Source organism: Thunnus albacares, chromosome 24 (assembly GCF_914725855.1).
Source record: "Thunnus albacares chromosome 24, fThuAlb1.1, whole genome shotgun sequence".
NCBI lineage: Eukaryota > Metazoa > Chordata > Actinopteri > Scombriformes > Scombridae > Thunnus > Thunnus albacares.
Window position 1 is genome coordinate 16,129,713 of NC_058129.1, and position 22,487 is coordinate 16,152,199.

The 22,487-nt window shown below is 35.9% G+C and overlaps 1 protein-coding gene across 2 annotated transcripts in view; it reads right to left on the bottom strand.

Moving 5' to 3' along the window:
• Positions 1 to 22,487, bottom strand: part of LOC122976553 (titin-like) — a 326,074-nt gene that overhangs the window by 52,256 nt on the left and 251,331 nt on the right. Inside the window, exons 43-63 of one of the 2 annotated variants that reach the window (XM_044345109.1) lie at positions 22,244 to 22,342; positions 21,720 to 21,806; positions 20,040 to 20,156; positions 18,178 to 18,204; positions 17,648 to 17,671; positions 14,250 to 14,276; positions 14,062 to 14,085; positions 11,596 to 11,622; positions 11,103 to 11,126; positions 9,828 to 9,854; positions 9,320 to 9,343; positions 9,188 to 9,211; positions 8,751 to 8,777; positions 8,284 to 8,298; positions 7,959 to 7,985; positions 7,578 to 7,601; positions 4,141 to 4,167; positions 3,627 to 3,650; positions 2,029 to 2,052; positions 536 to 562; positions 29 to 52 (exon numbers count right to left, since the gene is read on the bottom strand). In XM_044345109.1, coding sequence (XP_044201044.1) covers positions 29 to 52; positions 536 to 562; positions 2,029 to 2,052; positions 3,627 to 3,650; positions 4,141 to 4,167; positions 7,578 to 7,601; positions 7,959 to 7,985; positions 8,284 to 8,298; positions 8,751 to 8,777; positions 9,188 to 9,211; positions 9,320 to 9,343; positions 9,828 to 9,854; positions 11,103 to 11,126; positions 11,596 to 11,622; positions 14,062 to 14,085; positions 14,250 to 14,276; positions 17,648 to 17,671; positions 18,178 to 18,204; positions 20,040 to 20,156; positions 21,720 to 21,806; positions 22,244 to 22,342 — 750 coding nt within the window. The remainder of the gene's footprint in view (positions 1 to 28; positions 53 to 535; positions 563 to 2,028; positions 2,053 to 3,626; positions 3,651 to 4,140; positions 4,168 to 7,577; positions 7,602 to 7,958; positions 7,986 to 8,283; positions 8,299 to 8,750; positions 8,778 to 9,187; positions 9,212 to 9,319; positions 9,344 to 9,827; positions 9,855 to 11,102; positions 11,127 to 11,595; positions 11,623 to 14,061; positions 14,086 to 14,249; positions 14,277 to 17,647; positions 17,672 to 18,177; positions 18,205 to 20,039; positions 20,157 to 21,719; positions 21,807 to 22,243; positions 22,343 to 22,487) is intronic. The other variant, XM_044345108.1, reaches the window with a different exon arrangement.

Consider the following 22,487-nt stretch of genomic DNA (forward strand, 5'->3'; position numbering starts at 1 on the left):
GGTTCAAGAAAAAAAAAGTTGTTCTTACCCTTATCCAACCTTTCTAGATACTCTGTGAAATAAATAAAGAATTGTCACAACCATGATGCATCTATCACACAGTGAATCCATATTAGAAGTTTTTTAACTGCTGATATTCAAATAAATGTTGGTCAGATACGTCTTTGTCAGTATTCAGTTGCAAATTAATCTATTTGTCAGAATATATGTTTTAATTTTCTGTTAAAACTAACAGCAGTATGATTGATGACTGTAAAACTTCATTTGTTTGTTAGGAAAACATCACATTACTAAATCAACAACAACTAACAATGTGTCCAATTTAAGACTTTTTTATTCAATTGATTTTTAAAATTCAGCAATTAAAAAAAAGTACATTGAATGCATTTGAAACACTTTTGTAAAAGTTTAGATATTAATTAAGTTTAAGAGCTGGATGCATGACAACAGAACATTATTTAAAATATTGTCATGTTAAATATTCTAAAATTATTAAAGACAAATAGGTGACCAATGTGAAAATCTTCTATCTTACCTTGCCATCTCTTTTCAGTAGCTTCTCCTGTATTGAAGATACAGGAGGAGGATAATTAGGTTTTATAAGTTACATTTTCTTCTGTGAATGTCAAACTTGTGCAACATGGGTATTAATAATACATTTGTAACATTCATAACTGCTCTTTTATCTGGTGGTTTTGTTTAGTTGAGAAAGTTGTAGAGATTAAATACCAGAATCAATTACAGATATTGAAGGTGGCCTTTACAAATACAGCTTCTCATTAACAAATATAATAATATTAATAGTATTAACAGAGTGGACAATATGTGTAGAGTCATGAGAGATGAGTTTTCCTAATACTCTGACAATGTTGTCAGAGGTGAGGAAGAATCAGCCAAAGAAAATGTAATGAGTCATACGTTTTAGTTTAGTGACAACACACAGTCTCTGCAGTACAGCTGAAGACTCGCCTGGTCTTGACCTTTGAAATATCGAACCATCAAGGCTTTTTTATGGCTTCAAAGACTTCAGACATACAGATACAAAAAGGCAGACTGTCTCTGGTGCCTTTTAGTGTGTTTATCAATGAACCTCTACTTTACATTTTCAGCTCTGATTAGGAAGTTGTCTTTTGATGTTGCCACTAAACAGAAGAGATAAAGAAGTCCTGTAATTTCATATATCTTAGATTTGAGGGACACATCAGCAACACCATTGTAGTTTTCTTCCACCTCTGACACATCGTCCAAGTTCACCCATTTCTAACACAGTCAGATGCTGAAATTCTCATTCATGGTCATTCAGGTCTTGTATTCTGTACTATTAAAAAGATCCAACAAGTCCAAAATGCAGCTGCTACAATTCTTCTGATTCACTGGTTTACGGTTCATTTAAGTCAAACTTCGAACTGCTACCTATTACCTCCTGACCTGACAAAACTTCTCAGACCTCACATTCCCCCACGTACACTCACATCACAGGATGCAGGTTATCTCATTATTCAAAAGATTACACCATTCAGATTTTATTTCAGTAATAACTTTTTGGGGCGTTCTATGCTTTTACTGATTGTTGATTAGTATCAGTGAAGAGATGACAGAAAATGATGGACGGGGGTAGAGAGAGATGGGGAATAACAATCAATAAAGGTTCCTAATCAAACATGAACCAGGAACGTTGTGGTTCATGGTCGACGCTTCACCTCTTAAATCCAATTTTTGCCACTCCTATAACTGAATAGTATCATGTCTGTTTAATATAATGTATGTTGTTGTTATGTTCTCTTTTTGTATTTCTCTTTTTTCTTTTTTTGTGATTTGACACTAAAAAATGAACTAAATATTGTCATATTTGCATTAAATATATTGAGAGTTTCCAGGTCCTGGGTGGATGTTTTATGGACCTCAGAAATTGTTGAGATCAGTATCAAATGATAAAAGAATTGTCACAACCACAATACATCTGTCAGACAGTCAAACTTCTAGTTTACTGCAGTTATAAAAGTTCAAGAAAAAAATTGTTGTTCTTACCCTCTCTCCTCCATTCAAGATGCTCTGTGAAATGAATAAAGAATTGTCACAACAATGATGCATATATCTCACAGTGAATCCATATTAGAAGTTTTTTAACTGCTGCTATTCAAACAAATGTTGGTCAGATATGTCTTTGTCAGTATTTAGTTGCAAATAAATCTCTTTGTCAGACTACAACTTTTAATTTTATTTGTTAAAACTAACAGTAGTATGATTGATGACTGTAAAAGTTCATTTGTTTGCTGGGAAAACATCACATTACTAAATAAACAACAACTAACAATCTGTCCAATTTGAGCCTTTTTTCCCCAATTGATGTGGAAAACTTTAATGCGTCCCTTAGTGATCTACATAATTGAAAAAGTACAAAAACACACACATGCGTGTGTATTACAATAAGAAAATCTAAAAATTTTTATCCAGTTTTTTGTTGTTGTTTTGTTGTCTGTCTCTCTTGTCTTGTCCTGTGTCATGTGTCTCCATGTTAATCAGTCATTTTGCATCAATTATTAAAAAAGCACAAAAACGGTTACTCCTCTGGAAAAAAATGTTATGTTTTGTCAAATTTTATTTATTTATTGGTATTATTAGTTACATGATCTATCTTATTATATTGTTACTGACTTATAATTTGACTGTGGAACTGCTATGTATGTGTAAAAAATATGTCTTTCATTACCCTGCTCTGGTTTATAAATAGAAAATAATAATCTGTCATAGTGCAAGAAGAGATAAAGAAGTCCTGTAATTTCATTTATTTTAGATTCAAGGGACACATCAGCAACATCACTAAAGTAACTTTCTTCCACCTCTGACAAATCGTCCAAGTTCACTCATTTCTAACACAGTCAGATGCAGAAATTGTCATTCATGGTCATTCAGGTCTTGTATTCTGTACTATTAAAAAGATCCAACAAGTCCAAAACGCAGCTGCTACAATTCTTTTGATTCACTGGTTTACGGTTTCATTCAAGTCAAACTACAAACTGCTACCTATTACCTCCTGACCTGTCAAAACTTCTCAGACCTCACATTCCCCCATGAACACTCACATCACAGGATGCAGGTTATCTCATTATTCCAAAGATTACACAATTTGAATTTTATTTAAGAAATACATTTTTGGGCATTCTATGCTTTTATTGATTATTGATTAGTATCAGTGGAGAGATGACAGAAAATGAGGGACGGGGGAACAACAAGTAATGAAGGTCCCTAATTGAGCTTGAACCAGGGACGTTGTGGTTCATGGTCGACACTTCACCTCTTAAATCCAATTTTTGCCACTCCTATAACCGAATAGTATCATGTATGTTTAATATAATGTATGTTGTTATTATTTTGTCTTTCTGTAATTGTCTTCTTTCTTTTTTTGTGATTTGACACTAAAAAATAAACTTATTATTGACATATTTCCATTAAATAGATTGAGAGTTTCCAGGTCCTGGGTGGATGTTTTATGGATCTCAGAAATTGTTGAGATCAGTATTAAATGATAAAATAATTGTCACAACCACAATACATCTGTCAGACAGTCAAACTTCTAGTTTACTGCAGTTATAACAGTTCAAGAAAGGAAACAAGGTTGTTCTTACCCGTATTGAAACTTTCTAGGAACTCTGTGAAATAAATTAAGAATTGTCACAACCATGATGCATCTATCACACAGTGAATCAATATTAGAAGTTTTTTTTTACTGCTGCTATTCAAATAAATGTTGGTCAGATATATCTTTGCCAGTATTTAGTGGCAAATTAATCTACTTGTCAGAATACATGTTTTCATTTTATCTGTTAAAACTAACAGCAGTATGATTGATTGTAAAACTTCATTTGTTTGGTAGAAAAACATCACATTACTAAATCAACAACAACTAACAATGTGTCCAATTTGAGACTTTTTTATTTAATTGATTTTTAAAATTCAGCAACTTAAAAAAAGTACATTGCATGCATTTGAAACACTGGTTTTTGCTTGTTTAGATTAGAAGTTTAGATATTAATTACTTTCAAGTGCTGGATGCATGAAAACAGAGCATTATCTAAAATATTGTCATGTTAAAATTATTAAAGACAAATAGGTGACCAATGTGAAAATGTTCTATCTTACCTTGCCACGTGCTTTCAGTAGCTTCTCCTGTATTGAAGATGAATAAGTGTGTGTTAACTCACTGGAATTCTTCATTTATCATGTTTTGTTTCATAATTAGGTTTTATAAGTTACATTTCCAACAGAGCCTAGGCTGTTTTTTCAAACAGAGTGGTACATCCTGTCAGCCGAGGGATTTCCTATCTGTGCAGCCGAACACAGTAACCATGGATGTATAATAAGAGCTGGATAGGGCGCCGCCGCTCAGCCTCGCAGCCAATTTTTCCCAGTGGCCACTTGCAGTATTGCAACAAAAAATCCCCCTGCAGCCCAAAAAGGATTTTCCCCATAGACCACCACTTTTGACAGGACTCCTCGAACTGCAAACAATTTCAATTATGACTCTTTCTATTATGAACTTTTGATCCATGGAGGTTTTGTTTGTAAAACTCCTTGAGCCGAGAAAAGCGATTTAAAAATCTGTGACGTTATCACAATGTAAAGTCTATGGGCCGAGCGGGAGCTCGCGGGCAGTGCCAACGGGGGAAACACTACTGCGCATATTCAGTGGGCCACACAACACGGAAGCTAGAAACTTTTTGGCAGCGACATGATGTTTATTTAATGCGTGTTTTCATGCACCATATAGTACTAAAGTTACACGTCTTTGTCCAGCAAGTACTCGTGACACTGTACATTTAAACGTACGACAGATATGAAGTGCAATCAGGCAGATTCCCAGAGCTATGGAGACAAGCTTTGTGATTCGTAAGCTTCCAGAAAGTCCCAGAAAACGCCATTTTATTGACGTGATTGGTGCTACTGGTGGCTCGATTACTGGGCGTTGTGATGGCCTGATGACGTGTCATCATGCAAGCTTACTACAGCCTGCTTGAGCTTGGCTCTTCCTACTTGGTCACACCAACATCGAGGTAAGACGTGCTTTCATCTCTGTTACCATTGAGATTTGATGTTTCACCATGACAAAGGAAGTTGCTATAACTTTATTGTACATGCTCCAGTTTACATGTTTGATAAGAGTCTCGGCCTGAACACGTCTACATGACAATATTCCATCAGTGATGCAAACTGGCTGAATAGGGCCCCCTACGAAATTGCAGCAAAGCAGCCCCAGCAGCAGGCAAAATAGTGGACAAAGGAAGTTATGTTTATCTACTTCTTGCACTGTTTGAAAACTCTATCCATTATGTAGATAGAGGGCCCTATTTTAACAATCTAAAGCGCACGGTCTGAAGAGCATGGTGCAAGTGTATTCAAGGTGTACCCACATCCACTTTTGCCATTTTAACGGCGGAAAAATGGTCGATGCGCCAGGCACATGGTTCAAAGGGGTTGTCCATAGTCTCCTAATTAATCATGGGTGTGTTTTTGGCGTAACATGCAATAAACCAATCAGAGTGTCATCTTCTATTCCCTTTAAGAGCCAGATGCGCTTGCACCTTGGCAGATTGTTATTATGATGGTGCATCTTCCCTGTAGAGGGAATGAATCTGCTCATGTGCAAAGTGAAAGCACACAATCCATAACGCGCACACTTGCCTCTGCTGCTCCTGAAGCCTCCCGTGGTCAGCCCCAGACCACCAGTTTAAGATCCTGTTCATTAATTTCTGGCAAATTTATTTTCGTTTATTTTTTTGAAAAGGTTTATTTTTTCAATTACAGCTTTGGTTTCTTTAAAATCATTTTGTTCAGTCATGAAGTAACAGGTCAAATCAGCAAGGTTTTAATTGTTGAAAGTGCGGAACCTGATGGCTTTACTCTCAAAATGTTACAGAATATTTATTAAATATTGTTAAAAAATTAAATCATTAATTTTAATCATGTAAGAAATCATCATGCAGTTATCAGGACTTAATCAGCTCTCCAAGGTGCTGATCCAGCTAGAGGCTGTGCAGATTTATGTCCTTCGTTAGTTTAATAATTGTTTTCACCTTATTTATTTTCTCATGTGTTCCTCATGTCTTCATATATTGATGCAGCAGGAAAGTCAATCGTCTGTTTAAATTGCCACAATTTGGTCAAATAATTAGACAATTTTATCTGTCATTACTGTGATTAGTTAATTCTGATAAATATTATGACAGAGCATTATGACATGTATTTTTAAAAATATGTTAATGTACACAATAATCTTTCACATTGTAATCCATTTATTTGTAATCTTTTGCATGTTCATGCACTGCTGCGTGTCCTGTGTGTGTAACAAGCAGAGTGTATGTTATACACCCGCCTATGTAGGCGCATATTACTGTCTTGATAATGCACCCTTAAAATAACTGAAACATTGTGCCATTGACTTTAGACCAGGTTTTGGTTGGTCAATATCGCTCTCTGCTGCCTCAAGATTGCAATGTACCAACAATGCGCATGACCATACCTTATTTTAAGACCAACACACCCATGGGCGCACTGATGGGTGCAAGTGCATTTGCCATTTAAACAACATGGGCGCTGGACGGGAAAATGACAACTGCGTTGGTCTTAAACTAGCAAAGACACTTTGACAGGAGGAGCACTGCTAGAGCCCTTCAAAATGACCACTAGCAGGCTACTGGTGTGCATGTTTCTGACCAAACTGTCAGAAACAGACTCCATGAGGGTGGCATGAGGGCCAGATGTCCTCTAGTGGAACCTGTGCTCACAGCCCAGCACCGTGCAGCTTGATTGGCATTCACCAGAAAACACCAGAATTGGCAGGTCCACCATTTGCACCCTGTTCTCTCCACAGATGAGAGCAGGTTCACACTGAGCACATGTGACAGGCGTGAAAAAGTCTCAAGATGCCGTGGTGAACGTTATGCTGCCTGTAACATCATCCAGCATGACCGGTTTGGCGATAGGTCAGTGATGTTCTGGGGAGACATATCCTTGGAGAGTTGCATAGACCTCCATGTCATAGCCAACAGTACCCTGACTGCTGTTAGGTACCGGGATGAAATCCTCAGAGCAATTGTCAAACCTTACGTTGGTGGAGTGGGCCCTGGGTTCCATCTGGTGCAGGAAAATGCCCAGTCTCATGTGGCCGGGCATTTGCCCGGTGTGTAGACAGTTCTTGGATGACGACAGCCCTCTCATTCCCCTGACCTAAATCCAATTGAGCACCTATGGGATGTTATCTATCGGAGCATTCGACGCCGCCAAGTACAGCTGCAGACTGTCCAGGAGCTCACTGATGCCCTGTTCCAGGTCTAGGAAGAGATCCCCCATGATGCGATCCGCCGACTCATAAGGAGCATGCCCAGATGTTGTCGGGAGTGCATACAGGCACATGGGGGCCATACACACTACTGAGTCACATTATGAGTTGCTGTGATAAAATTCACGCAAGTTGGATCAGCCTGTGATTTCAATTTTTCCATTGACCGTTGTTACGTCATTTTGTTCATTTTGTTCACTGCAGTTATGACGGTTTGAGGAAAAAACTTGATTGTTCTTACCCGTATCCTTCCTTTCTAGGAAATCTGAAATAAATAAAGAATTGTCACAACATGATGCATCTATCACACAGTGAATCCATCTGTTAAAACAAACAGCAGTATGATTGATGACTGTAAAACTTCATTTGTCTGTTAGGAAAACATCACATTACTAAATCAACAACAACTAACAATGTGTCCAATTTGAGACTTTTTTATTTAATTGATTTTTAAAATTCAGCAATTTTTTTTTATCTGAAAAACTTCATGGAATGCATTTGAAACACTGGTTTATGCATGCTGGATGCATGAAAACAGAACATCATTTAAAATATTGTCATGTTAGATAACTAAAATTATTAAAGACAAATAGATGACCAATGTGGAAATGTTCTATCTTACCTTGCCATTTCCTTTCAGCAGTCTCTCCTGTATTGAAGATGAATACATTATACATTTAATATAATGTATATTATTTTCTCTTTCTGTAATTGTCCTCTTTCTTTTTTGTAATTTGACACTGAAAAATAAACTAATTATTGGCATACTTCCATTAAATAGATTGAGTTTCCAGGTCCTGGGTGGAGGTTTTATGAACTTCAGAAATTGTTGAGATCAGTATTAAATGATAAAAGAATTGTCACAACCACAATACATCTGTCAGACAGTGAAATTTCTAGTTTACTACAGTTATAACGGTTCAAGAAAAAAAATGAGTTGTGCTTACCCATATCGAACCTCTCTGTGAAATAAATAAAGAATTGTTACAACCATGATGCATCTATCACACAGTGAATCCATATTAGAAGTTTTTTAACTGCTGATATTCAAAAAACAGTTGGTCAGATATGTCTTTGTCAGTATTTAGTTGCAAATAAATCTATTTGTCAGAATAAATATTTTAATTTGATCTGTTAAAACTAACAGCAGTATGATTGATGACTGTAAAACTTCATTTGTTTGTTAGGAAAACATCACATTACTAAATCAACAACAATGTGTCCAACTTTTTTATTTAAAAAAGTACATTGAATGCATTTAAAACACTGGTTTTTGCTTGTAAAAGTTTAGATATTAATTACTTTCAAGTGCTGGATGCATGAAAAGAGAACATTATTTAAAATATTGTTATGTTAAAAACCCTAAAATCATTTAAGAAAAATAGGAGACCAAAGTCAAAATGTTCTATCTTACCTTGCCATGACCTTTCAGCAGCTTCGTCTGTATTGAAGATGAATAAGTGTGTGTTAACTCACTGGAATTCTTCATTAATCATGTTTTGTTTCATAATTCGACACTTCACCTCTTAAATCCAATTTTTGCCACTCCTATAACTGAATAGTATCATGTATGTTTAATATAATGTATGTTGTTATTATTTTCTCTTTCTGTAATTGTCTTCTTTCTTTTTTGTGATCTGACACTGAAAAATAAACTAATTATTGTCATATTTCCATTAAATAGATTGAGAGTTTCCAGGTTCTGAGTGGATGTTTTATGGACCTCAGAAATTGTTGAGATCAGTATTAAATGATAAAAGAATTGTCACAACCACAATACATCTGTCAGACAGTGAAACCTCTAGTTTACTGCAGTTATAACAGTTCAAGAGAAAAAAAGGTTTAGCTTACCCTCATCCAACCATTCAAGATATTCTGTGAATTGAATAAAGAATTGCCACAACCACAATGCATCTGTCAGACAGTGAAACTTCTAGTTTACTGCAGTTATAATGGTGCAAGAAAAAAAATTTGTGTTCTTACTCTTTCCCCTCCATTTTAGATACTCTGTGAAATGAATAAAGAATTGTCACAACCATGATGCATCTATCACACAGTGAATCCATATTAGAAGTTTTTTAACTGCTGCTATTCAAACAAATGTTGGTCAGATATGTCTTTGTCAGTATTTAGTTGCAAATAAATCCATTTGTCAGAATACATGTTTTAATTTTATCTGTTAAAACTAAGCAGTATGATTGATGACTGTAAACTTCATTTGTCTGTTAGGAAAACATCACATTACTAAATCAACAACTAAAATGTGTCCAATTTTAGACTTTTTTATTTAATTGATTTGTAAAATTCAGCATTTCTTAAATTTAAAAACGCACATTGAATGCACCTGAAACACTGGTTTTTGCATGTAAAATTGGAATGGATTTGAATTAATTTTAAGTGCTGGATGCATGAAAACAGAACATTATTTAAAATATTGTCATGTGAAATACTAAGACAAATAGGTGACCAATGTGAAAATGTTCTATCTTACCTTGCCATTTCCTTTCAGCAGCTTCTCCTGTATTGAAGATGAATAAGTGTGTGTTAACTCACTGGAATTTTTCATTAATCATGTTTTATTTTATCATTTGTGTTTATTTACCAGTAAACAGACTGTGTGTTACTCAACTATGAACATCATGAGCTCAAACACACCATGTTGTGAATATTTGTTCTGAATCAGGATGATGTCGTTTACAGTTTCAACACAGAAGCAGGTTAACACCCACCATCAAAAGCTGACAGCAAATTCTGCTGGTTCATATTCATCCTGAGTTACATTTTCCTTTGTGAATGTCAAACTTGTGCAACATGGGTATCAATAATACATTTGTAACATTCATAACTGCTCTTTTATCTGGTGGTTTTGTTTAGTTGAGAAAGTTGTAGAGATTAAATACCTGAATTCATTACAGATGTTGAAGGTGGCCTTTACAAACACAGCTTCTCATTAACAAATATAACAATATTAATAGTATTAACAGAGTGGACAATATGTGTAGAGTCATGAGAGATGGCTTTTCCTAATACTCTGACAATGTTGTCAGAGACGAGGAAGAATCAGCCAAAGAAAATGTAATGAGTCATACGTTTTAGTTTAGTGACAACACACAGTCTCTGCAGTACAGTTGAAGACTTGCCTGGTCTTGACCTTTTAAATATCGAACCATCAAGGCTTTTTTATGGCTTCAAAGACTTCAGACATACAGATACAGAAAGGCAGACTGTCTCTGGTGCCTTTCAGTGTGTTTATCGATGAACCTCTACTTTTCATTTTGAGCTCTGATTAGGAAGTTGTCTTCTGATGTTGCCACCAAGCAGAAGAGATAAAGAAGTCCTGTAATTGCATTTACATTTAGAGATGGAGAACAACAATCAATAAAGGTCCCTAATCAAACATGAATCAGGGACGTTGTGGTTCATGGTCGACACTTCACCTCTTAAATCCAATTTTTGCCACTTCTATAACTGAATAGTATCATGTATGTTTAATATAATGTATGTTGTTATTATTTTCTCTTTCTGTAATCATCTTCTTTCTTTTTTTGTGATTTGACATTAAAAATAAACTAATTATTGGCATATTTCCATTAAATAGATTGAGAGTTTCCAGGTTCTGGGTGGATGTTTTATGGACCTCAGAAATTGTTGAGATCAGTATTAAATGATAAAAGAATTGTCACAACCACAATACATCTGTCAGACAGTCAAACTTCTAGTTTACTGCAGTTATGCAGTTCAAGAAAAAAAAAATTGTTGTTCTTACCCTTTCTCTTCCATTCTTGATACTCTGTGAAATAAATAAAGATTTGTCACAACCATGATGCATCTATCACATAGTGAATCAATATTAGAAGTTTTTTAACTGCTGTTATTCAAAATGTTGGTCAGATATGTCTGTCAGTTTTTAATTGCAAATGAATCTATTTGTCAGAATAAATGTTTTAAATTTATCTGTTAAAACTAACAGCAGTATGATTAATGAATGTAAAACTTCATTTGTCTGTTAGGAAAACATCACATTACTAAATCAACAACAACTAAAAATGTGTCCAATTTGAGACTTTATTTCATTGATTTTTAAAATTCAGCAATTAAAAAGGGACATTGAATGCATTTGAAACACTGGTTTTTGCTTGTAAAAGTTTAGTTATTAATTACTTTTTGGTGCTGGATGCAAGAAAACAACTTTATTTAAAATATTGTCATGTTATTATTAAAGACAAATAGGTGATCAATGTGAAAATGTTCTATCTTACCTTGCCTTGCCCTTTCAGTAGCTTCTCCTGTATTGAAGATGAATAAGTGTGTGTTAACTCACTGGAATTCTTCATTAATCATGTTTTGTTTCATAATTAGGTTTTATAAGTTACATTTTCTTTTGTGAATGTCAAACTTGTACAACATGGGTATCAATAATACATTTGTAACATTCATAACTGCTCTTTTATCTGGTGGTTTTGTTTAGTTGAGAAAGAGATTAAATACCTGAATTAATTACAGATGTTGAAGGTGGCCTTTACAAACACAGGTTCTCATTAACAAATAACAATATTATAGTGTTGGAGTTGTTTTTATTTTTATTTTTTTTTTTGAGCATAGTTTGGCCGTAGTTGATTGGCTGAGACTGGTATCAGCCAAGATGTACTGAACGTGCGGTGCAGCGAGAGGTTAACTGAACCAGGTGCGATGAGGGAAAGAGACGCCGCAGAGAAACAGTTTTTCAACCACACGCTTCTTAGTTGTTGATTGTCTTTATTACCATTTTGTTGTTTTGATACTTTGAGTTCATATGAATAATTTTCTTTAACTTACGTTAAGCACTTTGATTTGAACTGGACGTAAGGCAGCCATAGATACACATTTACATAACATATTCAAACATACATTCACCTCATCTGTACGAGAGGCTTACAAGCAAAATCATCTTACGGTAAGAAGAAGAAGAAAATGTGTGTGTTGGAGGTCTATGGCGGCTGACCGGCTTTACTTGAAAGCATCAAAGAAAGCCAGCACAAATAGTATTAACAGAGTCCACAATATGTGTAGAATCATGAGAGATGGGTTTTCCTAATACTCTGACAATGTTCTCAGAGGTGAGGAAGAATCAGCCAAAGAAAATGTAATGAGTCATACGTTTTAGTTTAGTGACAACACACAGTCTCTGCAGTACAGCTGAAGACTCACCTGGTCTTGACCTTTTAAATATCGAACCTTCAAGCCTTTTTTATGGCTTCAAAGACTTCAGACACACAGTTTACAGACATGACATACCCTTTCAGACAGCTCAACTGTTTATGCATGTCATGATATTTTCACATTTATCCTATTGTGTTACTATATGGAGCCAGAATTCACAGTCAACTGTTAAACCCGTTACATCACTATACAAACCAGCACTGAAAGTAATGGATCAAAAACAAATGAAATAGCACCACTTTATAATTCTGGAAAAGTACAAGTTGCTTAGTTATCACAACTTCATCAAGTTTTCTTTAATCAAATTCATTTTTAGAGAGAGCAAAACTACTTTCGGTCAGTCATCTTTTTCAATAAAAGAGATGAATCTTTGGAATGCCCTACCAACAGAAATAAAAATAAAAACTAATCTGAAAACATTTAATGAAAAGGTGAAACATTGGCTGAAACAAAACCAAATCTGCTATCATTGATCTATGATCATACACATGTGCATGTACACATGTCCATGGACATGTACAAACAGATAGAGGAACAGATACATACATATAAACATACTCGCACACTGATATAGAATATGCATGTATGTACACGGATACACACACCTATAAATATTATGCACATAAATACATCATTGCCATGAATTAGGGAACATACACACGTACACACATATGCAAAACATGTAAATTGATTGTTATGTGATGTAAATACTGTTGTTATTGAGAATGTCACTATTTATTATAAGCTTTATTTAATTAATGTATTTTTGGTAATATGTTATGACTATTTTTTTAACAAAAAAGCCTAACCAGGGACAGGGTTTGCAAATTAGCCTTGGCTAGAAATGCTATTTGCAAGTTAGCCTTGGCTAGAAATGCTATATGCAATATGTCTGTTTCATGTTACTTTAGCCTGTTACAATGTTTTTTTGCATCGTCCCTAACAAATAAACTAATAAAAAAAAAAAGATACAGAAAGGAATACTGTCTCTGGTGCCTTTCAGTGTGTTTATCAATGAACCTCTACTTTACATTTTGAGCTCTGATTAGGAAGTTGTCTTCTGATGTTGCCACTAAGCACAAGAGATAAAGAAGTCCTGTAATTTCATTTACATTTAGAGAGAGATGGAGAACAACAATCAATAAAGGTCCCTAATCAAACATGAATCAGGGACGTTGTGGTTCATGGTTGACGCTTCACCTCTTAAATCCAATTTTTGCCACTCCTATAACTGAATAGTATCATGTATGTTTAATATAATGTATGTTGTTATTATTTTCTCTTTCTGTAATTGTCTTCTTTCTTTTTTGTGATTTGATACTAAAAAATAAACTAATTATTGTCATATTTCCATTAAATACATTGAGAGTTTCCAGGTTCTGGGTGGATGTTTTATGGACCTCAGAAATTGTTGAGATCAGTATTAAATGATAAAAGAATTGTCACAACCACAATACATCTGTCAGACAGTCAAACTTCTAGTTTACTGCAGTTATAACGGTTCAAGAAAAAAAAGTTGTTCTTACCCTCATCCAGCCTTTCTAGATACTCTGTGAAGTAAATAAAGAATTGTCACAACCATGATGCATCTATCACACAGTGAATCCATATTACAAGTTTTTTAACTGCTGCTATTTAAGAAAATGTTGGTCAGATATGTTTTTTAAATTATTAAAGACAAATAGGTGACCAATGTGAAAATGTCCTATCTTACCTTGCCATCTGGTTTCATCAGCTTCTCCTGTATTGAAGATGAATAAGTGTGTGTTAACTCACTGGAATTCTTCATTAATCATGTTTTGTTTTATAATTAGGTTTTATAAGTTACATTTTCTTTTGTGAATGTCAAACTTGTGCAACATGGGTATTAATAATACATTTGTAAAATTCATAACTGCTCTTCAGCAGTGGAAGCATCATTCTTCATACGGCCCAATGTCGGCTCACTCTGCTTGTCTCAACAGTAGTGATGTTAAACATGGTGCTTCAAGAGCTGTACATCTAGTCATATCAAACTTTCTCACATGAACACTGTACGTAAGATATTAGCTCAGCAGCTGCATTTCTACAGGTTTGAGAGTGTGATTATTCCGTGGCTCGAGTCTTAACATGCTTTTATTGAGGGAGCTCCGTTCTGCTAACCGTGTTGCTTAGCCACTATGGGGAGCTATACTTCTACAAACTGTTTTCATCAGCAACAATGTTGTCTGAGTTTAGTCTTTTAGTTAATTGCTGTTTATTAGATTAATTCATGCATGTTAACACCTCGTTTTGTCGACCTTAATGAGTTCTAAGGTGAGTGTTTCGCCAAATCTAATTAATCCTGAATTAAAGCGCCATTCTGTCTCACCTTTAATTCATATTCTACAGCCTCTAAGCAATTTAAACATCAGGTATTGTTCATATATTAAACTATGCCTCCTTTGCAGTCCCACGTTTCATGTTAACATTTTAAAGCATTGTAGCTTTTCAGGTCAGTCCAACCTAGTCAATACAGGAGGTGTTTGTCTCTGCCTGTTTATGTACGGTTTATTGTCGATTTTAATCTCTCTAGTTCAAAAACATATTTTCTGTGTCAAGCTCAATATTATGCTTCGTCTCTAGCAGATCGTACCATCTTCACAACTAAATGAGGCCTGTTTCATTCCTGCTTGGTAAGTAAGCATTATTTAGGGGAAAACATCAGGCTGTGTATTCTTTTAGTGGTGGGGGCTTGCACCCTTTATTTTGGGGGGATTTATATTGCTGCTGCTCAGGGCAACTCCCTCAACTCAAAATCTCCCGTAGAGTCTGAGTGCAATACTTTTAGACTTAATTATCTCTATCATCTGGTAGAATAAACATTATCTTTACTTCACTCACTTGTTGTCCTATGTATTGAGCTTTAGATAAGTTCAGTCAGGAAGACTATCTTTGCATGCATACGCTGTTATTTTATTTCTCATGTGTGTTATCATCCTGCATTCACATCTCATGCATCTGTTACTCGTTATTCCCTGGTCGCCCTGCCAAGGTCGTCAATCGAGATATCAGTTGCTCACATCCGCTGGTCACATCTATCCAATAGCAGCAGCAACACAGTTCCATCGTAGCTTATCATCTGCTGCTGTCTTTCATTTAAATTAGCATTATTCAGGGCTTTCTTTTAAGTCGTGGTGGTTACTTCCACCCCCATCCAAAGTATTTCATCTGCCTCCCTGCTACAACTGTGTCGGCAGTCACCCTCTGCCTACACATCCTCATCGTCCAGACGTCAGCACTGTTCTCGCAAATCAAAGATCTCTTAGGCCATAATCTGGTAAGTCATACATATAACTGGTGGTGGTGTCCTGAGTTATGGGTGTCGCAGCTCATTGCTATCATTGCTGATCATGCTAGCAGTTCTTCCTCTCATACAACAAATCTTGTGCATGGTAAAGTGCTATGTCATATCTATGGGTCATTTCACTCTGCTTTCAGGCTGTCCTCTCTCTTCCCTCCTTATGAAATGTGCATAAGAACATGGTCTCCATACCTCACGCCACCCACCACTCTTCTAGTGATCACTAACTCACTCTCTTTTATCAACTCTTTCACAATGGGGTCTAATCGCCAAAGACTCACTGTAATCTATCATGCATGTTCAATAAATAACATTCACTTATATGAAAAAGTGAGTCTCTTCTGATCGAAATGGAGTTTAGCGTAAATTCAGGCAGGAATACTATCTATAACCATTCATTCATTCCAACTCCTCTCTCTCTCCCTGTTTCTCCCGCTGTCCAATCAGCTGATTAGGGGCGTTACTCTAGTCATCAAATCAGATTCCTCCAAGATCTTTGACTGCCAATCACAACTCAGCTGTCAAACTTTAAATCTGTTCCCTTCTCTGTTGCTGTCAGTCGTCATTTCAGCGTGATCGTCGCTCCTCCTCCACCCCATCCAACTCCACGGCCGCGTTCCAGCAGCTCGCTCCTCTCCTCTTCATTCCTGATCACCACCTCATCTTCTCCACTTCATATTTCAGCACCAGGTCTGAGTTCACCAGGAGCCCGCTGCCTTCACCATCAAGATCTGCGCCCTTTATTCATCATCACCACCAGTGTCTAGACTCCATCGGGGGGTTATCCTATTCTAATCACGCCTTCACCTCCCCCCTTTCATAAATGATGACATTCACGATGGGGTCTAATCACCAAAGACTCTCACTTTCATCTATCATGCATGTTCAATAAATAATATTCACTTCTATGAAAAACTGAGTCTCTCCTGATTGAACTGATGTTGCCACTAAGCAGAAGAGATAAAGAAGTCCTGTAATTTCATTTATCTTAGATTTGAGGGACACATCAGCAACATCACTAAAGTAGTTTTCTTCCACCTCTGCCACATCGTCCAAGTTCACCCATTTCTAACACAGTCAGATGCTGAAATTCTCATTCATGGTCATTCAGGTCTTGTATTCTGTACTATTAAAAAGATCCAACAAATCCAAAATGCAGCTGCTACAATTCTTCTGATAACCAAAAAACTGTAACATGTAACACCGACTTGTTTCAATGGTTTACGGTTTCATTCAGGTCAGACTAAAAACTGCTACACATGATGCAGGTTATCTCATAAGTCCAAAGATTACATCCATTTTATTTAAGTAAAACATTTTTGGGTGTTATATACTTTTATTGATTAGTATCAGTGGAGAGATGACAGAAAATGACGGACAGGGGGAGAGAGAGATGGCAACAAGCAACAAAGGTCCCTAATCAAACATGAACCAGAATCAGGGACGTTGTGGTTCATGGTCGACGCTTCACCTCTTAAATCCAATTTTTGCCACTCCTATAACTGAATAGTATCATGTATGTTTAATATAATGTATGTTGTTATTATTTTCTCTTTCTAGAATTGTCTTTTTGTTTTTTGTGAGTTGACATTAAAAAATAAACTAATTATTGTCATATTTCCATTAAATAGATTGAGAGTTTCCAGGTCCTGGGTGGATGTTTTATGGACCTCAGAAATTGTTGAGATCAGTATTAAATGATAAAAGAATTGTCACAACCACAATACATCTGTCAGACAGTCAAACTTCTAGTTTACTGCAGTTATAACAGTTCAAGGAAAAGTTCTTACCCTTTTTCTTCCATTGAAGATACTCTGTTAAATGAATAAAGAATTTTCACAACCATGATGCATCTATCACACAGTGAATCCATATTAGAAGTTTTTTAACTGCTGCTATTCAAACAAATGTTGGTCAGATATGTCTTTGTCAGTATTTAGTTGCAAATAAATCTATTTGTCAGAATACATGTTTTCATTTTATTTGTTAAAACTAACAGCAGTATGATTGATGACTGTAAAACTTCAGTTGTCTGTTAGGAAAACATCACATTACTAAATCAACAATAACTAACAATGTGTCCAATTTCAGACTTTTTTTCTCAATTGATACTTAAAATTCAGCAATTTAAGAAAAAGAAAAAAAGTACATTGAATACATTTGAAACACTGGTCTTTGCTTGTAAAAGATTAGATATTAATTAATAACTTTTAAGTGCTGGATGCATGAAAACAGAACATTATTTAAAATATTGTCATGTTAAATACTCTAAAATTATTAAAGACAAATAGGTGACCAATGTGAAAATGTTCTATCTTACCTTGCCAGTCTCTTTCAGCAGCTTCTCCTGTATAGAAGATGAATAAGTGTGTGTTAACTCACTGGAATTAATCATTTTTTTGTTTCATAATTAGGTTTTAAAGTTACATTTTCTTCCGTGAATGTCAAACTTGTGCAACATGGGTATTAATAATACATTTGTAACATTCATAACTGCTCTTTTATCTGGTGGTTTTGTTTAGTTGAGAAAGTTGTAGAGATTAAATACCTGAATTAATTACAGATGTTGAAGGTGGCCTTTACAAACACAGGTTCTCATTAACAAATATAACAATATTAATAGTATTAACAGAGTGGACAATAGTCATGAGAGATGGCTTTTCCTAATACTCTGACAATGTTGTCAGAGGTGAGGAAGAATCAGCCAAAGAAAATGTAATGAGTCATACGTTTTAGTTTAGTGACAACACACAGTCTCTGCAGTACAGCTGAAGACTCGCCTGGTCTTGACCTTTTAAATATCGAACCTTCAAGGCTTTTTTATGGCTTCAAAGACTTCAGACATACAGATACAGAAAGGCAGACTGTCTCTGGTGCCTTTCAGTGTGTTTATCAATGAAGCTCTACTTTACATTTTCAGCTCTGATTAGGAAGTTGTCTTCTGATGTTGCCACTAAGCAGAAGAGATAAAGAAGTCCTGTAATTTCATTTATCTTAGATCCGAGGGACACATCAGCAACATCACTAAAGTAGTTTTCTTCCACCTCTGACACATCATCCAAGTTCACCCACTTGTATTCTGTACTATTAAAAAGATCCAACAAGTCCAAAATGCAGCTGCTACAATTCTTCTGATTCACTGGTTTACGGTTTCATTCAAGTCAGACTACAAACTGCTACCTATTACCTCCTGACCTGTCAAAACTTCTCAGACCTCACATTCCCCCACGTACACTCACATCACAGCTGTGACTCGACCACAGCTGCTCTCTCTCTCTCGTCTTTTTTCTAAAGTGACTCGGGAAGCCAACAGCACAGTCTACTTACTTTTAACATTATCAAAGGAAGAGAAATGTTTTCCTCCCCTCGTCCTAGTAACGTCTTTGTCCTCCATGATGGCAGATTTTACAACTCTGATCAGTCTGATCTCTGGCCATGATTGGCCACCAAAGACGAGAGAAAAAGAGAGAGAGAGCTGAGAGCACCAGCGGGATAGTGAGCAGCTGTGGTTGAGCGAGCTAGAGAGTGAATGAAGAGAGGGAGCGCTGGTAGCAAGAAAGCCGGTGAATCAGATCAATAAAATGTTATTAATTAATTGTTTCACAGCGGTTACGTTCTAAAGCACAGATAAACACATCCACACCTCTGCTCGACCCTGTGGCTGAACGACGCATCGCCTGATTTGGTGTGAATGTGGCCTTAGATCTGACAGTTCAAAGTTGTGAAAACAACGGGGGTGTTTTGAACACACCACAGTTTTCACAGGTAATTTGTAAGTCTGTCCCTCCCGCCGCAGGAAATAATGGATTAATCCTGGAAAGCTATTGATGTAGCACTTCTCTACTTATGAAAGTAACACGGCGATTATTTGACCAATGAGAATTTGGTCGGATGAGAGCATATCGACCAACTAATAGACCAGTCGACCAGGAAACTGCAGCCCTAATGTATTGAGACACTAAGTAATTTTAAGTTAAAGTAAGCTAACTTAATTAACAATTTTGTCTTCAGTAGTGTAGATGGAGACATGAAAGGTAGTGATGTTGCAGTTATTTGTTATGAGATTTAACCACTAAGACAACAAGTCGACCCTGAAACATCCAGAAAAACATCTGATTTATATCAGACCATCAAAATAAATAAATAATATTAAAAAATAAAAAATATTTTGTGACTTCTTACGTTCTCTCCTTTTGCGTCTGAAATACATGATGCCTTTGTATATTAAATAGATGATGGCGATGATGAACCCAACCAGCATACATACTGGTATGAAGTTGAACATCCATGTCAGATCCCCTACAAAAAAATAGAGAGTAAATAAGTGAAACAACAAATGGTTTACAAGGACACTGTATTGTATTCCAATGTCATTAGCTGATCCCATCTTTGATAATGCACTCTGAGGGGACCCAATACAGAAAAATAATGAACTCAAAACTTGTCATTTAATGCTGTTAGAACATGTTTTGTAAGACAAAGGGTCAAATGAATACTTAATACAAAAATGAAAATGATTGCAAATATAAACTGCTGAGTGCAAAACTTCAAATAATAACTTAAATTCATACTTCAAATAATAAAATCAAATAAATAGCTGCCCTTTACATTTAGCTGCAAAGTGCAAACAAGAAAATTGATCAAATTGATCACTATAAGATGATGATTATTATAACTGATTTTGTTTCTTTGTCTTAATTTCTCATGCAGATTACCATCTAATTGACGTTTGTATATTTATTACATGAATATAAAGTAATGAAACAGGAAGTTTCGCTATTTACTGAATTTTATCGACTGTTTCAAAATACAGAACAGCTGTTTAAACGCTTGTTTCACTGCTGCATCTTGTTGGCTTGTTTTTGGCAGTTTGTCATAAACTTCAAGGAGACGTTTTTCACTGAGATAAAATGACTTTCTCATTCCCATCCTCAGAAAACCAGCTGGCAGTCTGACGAGTTGTGCGTTGTGCTTTAGGCTGTAGGGGAGGGGGCCGCAGCGAGAAAGGTGAACCAGAACCAACTTTTGGAGAAACGTAACCTGTAACGCTGTACAACCCTGCATTATGACAAAAACATTACTGGGAAGAGGGGAGGACATTTCTCTTTGTTTGATAACGTTAAAAGTAAAGTTAGGCTTTGCTGACAGCTTCCTCACTCATTTAAAAAAGACGAGAGAGAGTGAGAGAAGCAGTGGTCGAGCGAGCTAGAGAGTGAATGAAGAGAGGGAGCGCTGGTAACGTTAGTGAGGAAGCTGGTGAATCAGATCAATAAAACATTATTTTCAGATTGTTTCACAGCGGTTACATTCTAGAGCACAAACATCTCCACACACACCTCTGCTCAACCCTGCAAACGTTTTTTTCTGATTGTTTCATGGCGGTTACAAATAAATAAGCCCACAACCACACAAACCTGCGGAGGTGTGCTGCAACGCTTGATAACAGCATTAATCTCGTCAAGCTCCCTCTTCCCTTCGAGAAAAGAAATTCCAAAATATGTCCAAATGATTGCCTTCATAGCCAATGGACCAGGTTGTATTTGTTTTTCTGTCAAGTACTCCATTGCTCGCAGTCTCTCCATGATACACAGTTCTCTTCCTTCTTGCACCCGGAGTTGGGGCCAGGTGGAAACCAGCGCAGCGTCGTTGCGCCATCTATGGGATTTAGCGAGCTAACTCATGTCAGGTAAAAACGGAAAACAGCGTTGTGGCAAGACTGAAAAATGTGAATCGATTCCTGGAATTTCTGAATTGATTCTGAATTGGCAGAGATAGAATCGCAATTCTTATGTGAATTGATTTTTTCGTGCACGCCTAATATTTAGTGCATCAAAATAAATACAATATTTTAAGATTTCTTACCTCTTATGTCTCTGTATAATGAATTGATGATGTTGAACACAACTGGGATACAAACTGCTATTATCGTGAGCTTCCATTTCAGTTCATCTACAAAAAATGAAAGAATAAATAATTAAAACAACAAATAGTTTACAAGGACACTGTATTGTATTCCAATGCTGTTATTTGTTATGAGCTTTAACCACTAAGACAACAAGTCGACCCTGAAACATCCTTTTATGCAGATTCATCAAACATCTGGAGAGAATCTCTTGGTGTTGGTTGTGGTTGTGGATGTTTGCATGAGGATAGAAACTTCCTGTCTCTTAGCATGAAAATACATCATCAGGACTAATATTGTTGGTAGAATCACACTCTTGAAAGAACTTGAATATGTATGATGCACAACTAGATTAACATTATCAGTCAAATTCAGAGAAATATTAATATACCACACCTAAAGAAATATAAAGAATGTAAATTCAAGTCAGATTTGATTTATATCAGACCAAAATAAATAAATAATATATTTTGTGACTTCTTACGTTTTCTGTCTTCGTATATTAAATAGATGATGGCGATGATGAACCCAACCAGAATCACTCCAAGTATTGCTGTTACGATGATCATCCATGTCAGACCCCCTACAAAAATGAAAGAATAAATAATTAAAACAACAAATGGTTTAAGGACACTGTATTGTATTCTAATGTCGTTAGCTGATCACATCTTTGATAATGCACTCTGAAGTGACCCAATACAGAAAAATAATGAACTCAAAGCTCGTCA